Below are 11,103 nucleotides of genomic sequence, written 5' to 3'. Positions count from 1 at the left end.
GGAAGATGAAGGGTGTGTAAAAGCATCATGCCATGGAAATTTAGGGACGCATTATATGACACTGGTTTAAGAAATTTTTAAGTAAGCCAGTACCTTACCTTTGGCAGCCTATCCTTCTTTCCAAGGGGCAGAGGGATATCTCACATTTATTGCTTGCTTTATCCAAGCTGTCTTCCTTCCTAAGGGGCAAAATTGCATGTTGATATGATTTGTTGACCTTTACTTCACCTCTAAAATATGTCTTGCCGCCGCATCAATTTCCCAGCTAAGCTCCTATAAATATACAGCTAAGTTTTGTATTTAGGACCATCAGCTGGAATTATCTAGCTGTTCTCCCTTGAGTCCATGCTCCATCTTCTGCCAGGAGGACAGAGGGAGAATTTAAATTTCTGACTTAACTATTCTCTGCTAAATCCAATCTGTCTTAATATGAGGCATGTGCTCGGCACTTTCTTTGGAGAAACAACTGGGGCAATCCAGGGAAATCTCTCCACAAGCTGTGTTCCTATAGCAGATATTGCTGTTCCTACTATCTCTCATAGGACCAAGCCAAATACATTTCAATGTTCTATGCATATCTGCTAGGAAAGTCTGTACCTAAAGATACCTCAGAGAGGGCACTGGGCAGCACTACATTATACTGCATGCAGCTGTATGCAACTCAAAAATAGCAAAGGACTTTGGGGGACATGTTACACATCGTCACAAACTTTGGAGAAGGACTGCTGCTCCGTGGTACAGCAGGTTATTTGCATGCACAGGTTCTCAGGCTCAATCTCTGCATGTCCAGGTAGGGATGGGAAAGACTATTTTTTGTCATTTTTAAATTTTATTTTAAAATCTTTACATATAAATTCCAGATTCTAAATCTGTTATACATTTCTCTTTAAACTTTGACTTCCTATCTTTCCCTCCTTGCTGTTCTTAATCCCATCCCATTTACATACTGCATTCTAATACAGTTGTACCTTGGTCCTCGAACGCCTTGGTACTTGTACATTCCGGCTCCCAAACGCCAAAAACCCGGAAGTGTTCTGGTTTTCGAACGTTCTTTGAAAGCCGAACATCCAACACGGCTTCCACAGCTTCTGATTGGCTGCAGGAAGCTCCTGCGGCCAATCGGAAGCTGCTCCTTGGTTTTCGAACGGTTCCGGGAGTCAAATGGACTCCTGGAACCGATTAAGTTTGACAACCAAGGTACAACTGTAAATGTTTCACCTAAGACATATTCTTCTATTTCATATATTATGGGGAAAGACTCCTATCAGAATCCTGGGCAGCTAAGGCTAGTCAATACTGAGGCCACATTCATGCCAAACATTTAAAGCACTATGATGCCACATTAAACAGTCATAGTTCCCCCAAAGAAACCTGGGATGTGTATTTTGTTAATGATGATGTGAGTTGTTAGGATACCCCTCTTCCCCTCCCAGAGCTACAGTTCCCAAGGTTCCCTGTGAAGAGAGATCTACTTTTAAGCCACACTGAGAATTGCAGCTCTGTCAGGGGAAAAGGTCCTGCTGGGCCAGACCAAAGGCCCATGTAGTCCACCATCATGTTTCTATCTGTAGTCAGCCAGATGCTTTGATGAAGCCCACAGGCAAGGCCTAAAAGCAACATACCTTCCTTCAGCTTCTGGGATCATCAGTTTGTCCCTCAGCTTCTGGGATCAAGAAGTATAATGTCTTGCAGCCAGATCAACAATAGCTGGAGGCTCAAAAACATCTTTTGATTTTTTTCCTTCTAAATTTGGTGTCTCACTCTCATGGAAAGATTTGTTGTTCAGTTGTTCAGTCATGTCTGACTCTTCGTGACCCCATGGACCAGAGCACGCCAGGCACCCCTATCCTCCACTGCCTCCCGCAGTTTGGCCAAACTTATGCCAGTCGCTTCAAGAACACTGTCCAGCCATCTCATCCTCTGTCGTCCCCTTCTCCTTGTGCCCTCCATGGAAAGATTAAGGCATGGTAAATGGAAAGCAAGGGGCCAAACTACATCAAATCAATTTGACACAGTATGGTTTCCATTCCTAACTTTCATAAATACTTCAACTACCCACCCTGGGTTTTGGAGGGGCTATATCAGATAGTTGTTTTATGTATTGTTTGTTTGATTTCAGTGCTTATCAGTTCTTTCCATGTGAGAGATCTGCAAGTGTCTGGTTTGTTATTGTTGTTTTTTAATTGTACTGCAATTTGCAAAATAAAATTATTTTTAAAATTAATAAAAGAGAGGTATAATATCTCTGAACATCAGTACCCCATTTAGCTCAGGGTTACTCAAATGGTACCCATGTTCTTGAACTCTGATTCCCATCATCCTTGACCATCAGCCATGCCAGAGGGCGCCACATTGGCTACCCCTGATGTATTTATTAATGGGGATTCATTTGTTGAGAGTTTTCCTGGACAAAAGCTAGTAAAAAATGAGGACCAAAGAAGTGCAAACTGGAGAGAGAGATTTTATAGATGATGCTTTTTCAATTTACACTTCCTGGGTCCTTGTCTTTCACTAGCTCTCACCCTGACATAAGTTATAAAAACAATGTCTGCAACTTCACAGAGTGAAAATGAAAATAGGGTTTTACTATGGCATCACGCTTTGGAAAATATGTACAAATGTTATTGTTCTGTATTGCTCAAAATAGTTCAAGTGCTCCATGGTTCATTTTACTTTCCTCGGTAAATATCTTTGTTGATCATGATTGTGATTGAGTCAGAGTAGAAAAGATTCATGTTTAATGGTTTGTAGCCTCAACTTTCAAATATCAGCTTAGAATTCATATTAATAACTGCAGGCAGAAAAATAATATTCTTTGCTGGCTGAAACAACAGAATTCATCTTCAAAGTTTCTGACATTTGGACGTGTTTAGAATGGTCATTCTCAAAGTTAAGTTTAAAAAAAAGAAAAAACGAGAAGCATAGAATAGGTTTTGGTTTCACATGATGTCTTTTATCCTTCAGATATATCAAAGGGCTTTAGAAAAATAAGAAGAAATTGATAATTTCATGACTACAGAGAGATGGCCTGGGATCATTATGCATTCAGCATTGACTTTCTCTAAAACACATGAGCCTCCATTATAAAGAAATGAGACAAAAACAAAACTCACCCTGTTGTGTGAGTATAGGTTTTATTCCTTATCTCCAAGGTTTCATTCCACTTCAAACCTGTGGTCGCAAGAACGGTGCAAAAAACAAAAACAAACAAAAAAAAAACCTTCTCAAACACCCTAATTTAGAATTTGAATTCCATTTGTACCACTGCAATATGTTTTGGCACTGTGCTGCTGGGGAACGTATAATCAAGAGACTTAAGGGGCCTACAAGGCACTAAGACTCTGCTCCAAACCCAACATTGGTGCAGCAGCTGCCTTCAGCTACTTGCCAGTTCTTTAGCAGTATTCAGCTGCTGAATATTGTTGGATTGTCTGAGGGAGGAATTGCCATAGATAAGAAGCTGGCCTAACTCATTTTCACTTATTAACCTTAGCCTGGGATATGACAGTAGTGTGATGGACAAACACACCCTCTTCAAAACTGAATTCATAGCCACTGTGACTATAAGTTGCTGGGCTACATCCAGTTAACTGTGTGCATGTGGGCTGATGGGAGTTTGGAGGGCTCCGCTATGATTACCCCTTATCTACTCAGCCCTGTAAAGTGGCTGAATATATGTGCTGCCATCTTAATTTCCCATACCCTCAAACATTTCTCTGATGGAAATAGGGATGTCCCATTCCATAATGATAATTTTAATATTTATATGCCACACATCTTATTGGGTTGCCCCAGCACTCTGGGCAGCTTACAACATATATAAAAATATAATAAAACACACACACACACACACACACACACACACACACATATATATATATATATATATATATATATATATATATATATATAGAAAGGGGGCAGTCCATAAAGCATCTCGTACAAAACGGCCCCAAGGCACCACCAGTCAACAGTCCGGTCATAGGGTTGCTTGTGAAGGACTTCGGGGGCAAGGTACTCAGGAGTGCCGCAAAATGTGGAAGTTGTGCCATTGTGTTCTATGTTCTCTTTGCAGAGTCCAAAGTCAGTCAAGACAATGTGGCCTTGAGAATCCAGCAAAATGTTCTCTGGCTTCAAGTCCCGGTAAACTATATTCAGTGAATGCAGGTAACCCAGTGCACTGGCGATTTCAGCAGCATAAAAACGAGCTCTTGGCTCCAGGAAGCAACGTTCCCTCTGGAGATGGTAGAACAACTCTCCACCATTGATGTAGTCTAGGACAAAATACAGCTTGTCTGCAGTCTGGAAGGAGAAGTGGAGTCCCACCAGGAAAGGGTGCTTCACGTTCTTCAGTAGGACGTTGCGTTCTGACATTATGTGTTTCTCCTCCTTCTTTTTCAGGATTGCTTTCTTCTGGAGGACTTTTACTGCATAGAAGTGCTCTTCTGCCTTGTGCCTTGCAAGAAGAACCTTCCCAAAGCTGCCTTTTCCAATGACCTTCAGGAAATGGAAATCTGATGGTTTAGCATGTGGGTTAGAAGAAGGGCCAAGGTTGATCTGCTGGGATGGACTGGGTGGAGGAGAAGGATTGGCATTCATAAGTTCAGGCTCTTGAGGCTGGGAGATCTTCAAAATAGATTGAACTTCAGGGTGTTTGCATGCGTAGGAGTTGGTGGCTATCTTTTGAATGAAGTCATTCAGCCCCATTCGTCTCTGTTTCATGAAAGCGATCAGTATTGCCACCATCCCTCTCATCTTGGAGTAAGTTAGCGTGGATCCCGAAGCTTCGGCTTTGACCGTCATTGGCACTGTGCTGCTGGGGAACGTATAATCAAGAGACTTAAGGAGCCTACAAGGCACTAAGACTCTGCTCCAAACCCAACATTGGTGCAGCAGCTGCCTTCACACACACACACACACACATATATATATATATATATATATATATATATATATATATATATGCCTTCCCTATACAGGCTTGCCTTCAGATGGCTCGGGGGTTGGATAATTCCATACCCTCCAACATGTCTCCAATGAAATTAGGGACATCCAATGAAAAAGCAGGACATTCCAGGATCAGATCAGAAACCAGGGACACCCCTAGAAAATAGGGACACTTGGAGGGTCTGATTTCCCCAAGGTGGTGACTCTGGGCCTTAATGAAGAGCCCAGAAGCATTTTAGAGAAATGAAGTGATGGCTGCACCTGGCTCTTCTCTTCAGAGAGCCAAGGTCTCCACTGCCATGCATCCTGCTGCAGCCTGTTCCTCCACACCCTGGCAAGGTGACATCATGACCTACTCCTTTTAAAGAGCCCATTCGGACCCATGTTCCTGTGCAAATTTTGAATCTCACTCACTGTGGAGTCTACAAAGTATTTAACCTATATGATAGAGCCATGTAACTGAACCTATGGACTAACTGGAAGAGAGACTTCACACTTTTCAACCACATCTCCAAGGTACCACTTGATGGTAGTTGCCTGTATGAAAGGCTACACCTCTATCACGCATTATTTATTTATTTATTTATTTATTTATTTATTTATTTATTTGATGAGTTATTTACTGTGCTAAATTTCTATCCTGCTTTGCACCTTAAATCCCTCAAGGCAGACCACAAATTTTAAAAACACATAACTTTGTAAATCTATAAAATTGTATCGAGCAATTATTCCAAACAAGAATCATAACAAAAAAAGCAGAGTAGTTAATTAAAAGGAGTAGTTAATTAAAATAAAAGTGGCTGGCTGTGATTTCCTATGAAAGAAAAAACCTTTACACCAGGGATGGAGGGCCAGAAGGAAGCTGGACTGATAAGTGAAGGAGTTTTCAAATAGTAAGCACCACTACAAAAAAAAGTCATTGGGCATTATTTCAACAGTATCTGGAGGTCACCACGTTGGACATGCAACCCATAAGAATTGTGTCTTGGCTGGATTCAGCTTTCATTTACTAAAACTCATACAATCATTTGAGATCGCAGACAACTGTCCAGGATTTCACAGCTTCTTCATGATTCAAAGAAAAGGAGATATATTACTGCCTGTCAAGATCGTATTGATAATGCCAAACTGTTGGCTCTTTTTACACTATCTGTCCAAATAGATTATTGTAAATAATAAATAGCTTAGACAGCAGCTTGTCTAAGATACCCATGGCTGATCTGAAATTTGTGGGTAGGATTTCTAATTCATAGCTTGTGCTCTAAACCACTACACTGCACAAGCTTCAGAATGTTTGTAGAGATGTGGATGATGCCATTCCTTTATATCGAGAAGTAGAATGGCATGATGGTTAGACTATGAGCTGGAAGACCAGGGTTTGAATCCCCACAGCCATGAAGCTCACTTGGTGACCTAGGGCCAGTCACCATCTCTTTTTGTTTCTTTGTTCAGTTGTTCAGTTGTGTCCGACTCTTCGTGACCCCATGGACCAGAGCACGCCAGGCACCCCTATCCTCCACTGCCTCCTGCAGTTTGGCCAAACTCATGCTAGTCGCTTCGAGAACACTGTCCAACCTCTGTCGCCCCCTTCTCCTTGTGCCCTCCATCTTTCCCAACATCAGGGTCTTTTCCAGGGAGTCTTCTCTTCTCATGAGGTGGCCAAAGTGCTGGAGCCTCAACTTCAGGATCTGTCCTTCCAGTGAGCACTCAGGGCTGATTTCTTTAAGGATGGATAAGTTTGATCTTTTTGCATTCCTAACCAACTCACAGTGTTTTCATGAGGATGAAATCTGGAAGAGAATCATGCACATTACCTTGAGTTCCTTGGAAGAAAGGACCCCCATTCATTCAAAATGTACACAATTCTTTTCTCACATTTATTCTAAAATTACTCTGTGTTCAAGGTTGCAAATGTGATATATTTCACATTTGAAATACTTCAGTATTACAGATTATTCATCAAAGAATTTCTGGTTTTAAAAAAAATGATTTGTAAGATAATGTGCATTGGTGATGAAAATTTATGTATCTTTGTTCACATGTTTAGTACCCAAACTGATTCCTTTTCCTTTCACTTGTCTCAAATGTGTGCTGGTGGTTTTTTTTCTAAAAACAAAACGGAAAAGGAAAAGGAATTAGAATGATACCCCTGTTTGCTTTTATATGAATGGATCACTTTGAGGGTCAGGCTATCTTGGGATGCGAAGCTTTATCCTGGAGTATATTTTCCAAAACCTGTGAGAATTAGGGCTCTACAATGGATATGTCAGCAGACCTTTCACCGCAACTATAATAAAGGGCATAACAAGCAGAGAGGGGATCATGATGTCTCAGAAAGCTTGCCAGTAATGTCTTTGAGCTAAAGAGGAACAAGAGCCACTGATTGGCACTTTGTTACTTGAATAGTGCCCCACTGATGAGGCAGAAAGACCATTAAGGATGGTGTTAGTGCAATCTAAAATCCAGCTGATGTCAGACGTAAAACTATGAAAGCAATAATGCCGTTTATAAAAAATGTCCCTGAATCAAGGAAACATTACCTTTCGAAGACATCCGAGATATATTCTTCTCCTTCTTTATTGGCTGTTAAAGGCTCTCTTCATCATTATGTCTCTCTCTTTGGGGCTGCTCAATGAAAGCTATCATGTTCATCAGTATTCAGCACAACCTCTTCTGTTGCTAGTGTGACAATATAAATGCATTTTATTAAAAATTAAAAATATTGGTTTTTTTTACTTTCCTTCAAGATGAAAAGTGATTTTCCTTATTTCTCATCCTCCCCTTTTCTACTGCCATCCTTCTTGTCTAGCCATTAACAGAAATGTCAAATTCCTAGAGGCCTTAAATTATCTTTTTCTTCTCTTTTCTTTTCAGCCCTGACTCTATTGCTATGGCTTTTTGTTTTATATAGCACTCAAAAAAAAAAAAACAAAAAGATCACCCTAATAACTTCCCCATTTGTTAGGTCACTATTTTTCTTATTTCACAGAAGGAACTCAGGCTGAGAGGTGATAACTTGACAAAGGTTACACAGTAAGTTTATTCTTTGATTCAGGAATTTGTATTTTTCCACAGTGGCTCTTGGCTCATCCCCAAAATTGTTACAAGACATCAAGCAGTAGGGTAGCCCCACAAAACCACACCCAGTACACTGACTATGTACTGAAATCTACCAGGTCCTGGGGGAAGGGTGGAGGGGGGTACATACACAAATAATTTTTTTGCACTCCCATAGAGACAATATGCAAAAATAAAAGCTCAATTAACCCACTTGTAGGTTGGTTGGTATACATGACTACTGGAATGGAACCTGATGCTGGAGAGCATGGAGACTTGGTTGGATCTGAGGACATTCTTGTTCTTATGCTTGGTCATATGTTAACTGGGCTTCTACTGAGAAGGGCCACCCATAATATAGAAGTGGTGGTGGGAACATTTGTATTGTTGTAAACTTGCAGTGGGTATCATCTGGGGGCTTTCTATGCGTTAATCTCCAGCAGTCCTGCTGGTTCCATCTTGATGATTCTGACTGAGTGGTTAACTACTGCTATTCTTAAGGAGATGTCTCTCATTGGATGAGCTCAGCTGGAAGGAAGAGCTATTTTGAAATCCGCGCATCACACACTTCTCTTGAGAGAAGCTGCAGGCTTAGTAGGAATTATTCTCTATTTTGGATCACTGGTGGGCTTTTTGACTACTGTACTTCACACTGAATAGTGGGACAGGGCGCTAGATGGCCTGCTGCATTGTTTAATAACTTAATCTGGTTCAATTTGGTCATTTTGGCAGTTCAGGTGTGGATAGAGGAACTGTTAATATTTTAGCCCACTGATGCTATGGTGATTGGTTGGCCCTGAGGTTCACTGGGAACTCTGGGGTTTGGGGGTGAGATAGGAGCCACCTTTGAGGCCAAGCTGACTCATCCACCTGAAGCTATAGGGTCCTGGAATGTGTTGACACAGCAACACTTCCCTTCTCACTTCCCTCACACTTCCCTTCCAGGTGGCCTGGAAAAGGGGGTAGGCTGGTTAGCTGTGCCTCTGTTTTCTACAGGCAGGGGTATGTCACCCAATGGCTACAGGTTAGTTTCCCTCTTTCTTAGCTATCCCTCTCTGCTGATCTTGTTACATTCAACCCCAGCTTGCGAGTCTGTCTCATTCTTTGGTCATCAGGACACAAAGTATTCTCTTTGCTGAAGAAACATTTGGGGCAGAGTTTCACATTTGCCGAGCAGCCTTGCATTTCAATGCCTTCTACAGCACTTTTGCTCTGCAGAGCTTTGTGTTTTTGTAAAAGGGGAAAAATATCTTTTTGGAGATACTCACTGGAGTTACTATTCTCACTCCCACTGACTGTTGGAGTTGCCTGACCTTTGCAAGTGCAAGTCAATATTCTCACTGTAAGAAGCACCAGCAGGAGTAATCTTCCCCATCACGAGGAAAAATAGTTTGCCACAGGCAGATCAGGACCACTGAAAGGGAATCGGTGAACAGAAAGGGGGAAGAAACCCTGTTTCAACTCATTTTTCAAAGCATGCCTCTTACACAGCACTAGATTCTGTTCAAAGGACTGAAGGCTACAGTTCCACAACTCTCTTTCCAGAGTTCAGTAAGATCAACTGGGAATTATAGAAAAAGAGGATTGAATTAGAAGTGAAATCTCCTAAATGTTAGATATCGGGGCCACATACAGCACAAATCTATGCATATTTACTCAGAAGGATGTCTCACAATGTTCACTGGGGTTTATTCCCAGTGTGTGTATGTTAGGCAGACAGTACCAATAAACACAAGTAGACTCCATAACACTTTCAAAGAACCTATCCTTCACCTATGTCTGCTGGCTAAGAGATGAAGGTTGCTAAACCTCCATTTGCTAGTGAAGCATTTGCACCAGTTGGAGGCTTCCACTGGCAGAACACCACCAGCTTCAAGGATCAAGAAGTGGGTAGGCTAGGGGTAATGCTGGAGGCAATGCTGGAGGAGAAGAGTTAGGGAGGACAAACCTTATGCAGGATCATGCCAAGTAATTGGCTTCCTCTAATCATGTCTGAAGTTGGACTGCCACCACCTTCTGGGTCACCTTGCCCTAAAAGGGGGCAATAGTTGTTTAATACTTCTGTGTTGAGGGAAGGGGGTGCACCACTGCCTCCTTCAATAATTGCAATGTCAGAGTTAGACAAAGACTTGCAACTCTGCCTTAAACATTTCCATATTATAGACAGCAGCCAAATTGTGTCTTTTAATATATAAAATTCTGTTTCTCTTTAATGTCTGCAGCACTGGTATATAAAGGCTTTCACATCACATTTTTAGAAGAGGAGGGAGCCTCGTTTTGTTGGCACATCTTTGCCACTGGCATCTCCCACTTTTTAAAACAAACAACATATAAATACAGATATGTTACTAAGGTTTGGGCTTGTGTCCACCAATGTTCAGTCTCTGGCAGAGTGACTTGGCACCCACAGAACGCTGAACTCATTGGAACAAATTCCCCATTGTGAAAGTGGGATGTGATGATTATGTGAGCCAGAATATAAAGTACATTTAATAAAACTATAGCTCCACTATATGGCAGGATAGATTACATTACGTAATTGTGCATTCGGCTGTTAAAATTTTCAAGCACCTGGTAAACTGTAATGGTTCTCCTAGTCTCTTGGATAGGATAATGTTATATTATTCTATCAATATATGTACTTGTTCTGCTTTGATTATGGTGAGGATGATGGTGGTGGTGGTGATGATGATAACAATAATAATAGTTTTATGGTGGGAACTCATTAAAAGGGACAGATACACATTTACTTGCCATTGACCTGACTTTCACTTGTTAGTCCATAGTTTTCTGACCACAGTAAAGAGTGAATGAAACTCTTCTACTTTTTCAGCTTTACGGAGCTGGGAAAAAACACATCTCTGATTCCTAGATGCCTACCTGCATAGAGCATTCTTAATATGGCAGTGTTTCAGAAATCATGAAGTGTGCTCAATCTTTGAGACCTGTAAAATTCTAGCCTTCTCTAGACTACTTCTCTGTAGTACACCCACATAGGAGAAAAAGAAACAAGTATACTGTGGTAAGTGCTAAGGTAGTGTAATTAAGTCTCTTGGAACAGTTCAATATTTCCATTTTGTTAACAACAAATTAATAAAC

The 11,103-nt window shown here is 41.2% G+C and overlaps 1 protein-coding gene across 1 annotated transcript; it reads right to left on the bottom strand.

Moving 5' to 3' along the window:
- Nucleotides 1–3,906: 3,906 nt before the first annotated feature.
- LOC117061494 (serine/threonine-protein kinase Sgk1-like) lies at nucleotides 3,907–4,803 on the bottom strand (the record flags this gene model as incomplete). Its single annotated transcript, XM_033174334.1, has 1 exon — nucleotides 3,907–4,803. A coding segment is annotated over exon 1 (897 nt), but the record flags the coding sequence as incomplete, so codon positions are not given.
- Between the last annotated feature and the right edge of the window lie 6,300 nt (nucleotides 4,804–11,103).

The sequence above is a fragment of the Lacerta agilis genome, chromosome 1, assembly GCF_009819535.1.
Source record: "Lacerta agilis isolate rLacAgi1 chromosome 1, rLacAgi1.pri, whole genome shotgun sequence".
NCBI classification, from domain to species: domain Eukaryota; kingdom Metazoa; phylum Chordata; class Lepidosauria; order Squamata; family Lacertidae; genus Lacerta; species Lacerta agilis.
Note: the sequence above shows the minus strand (reverse complement) of the source record. Positions and strands in the feature narration are given on the sequence as shown.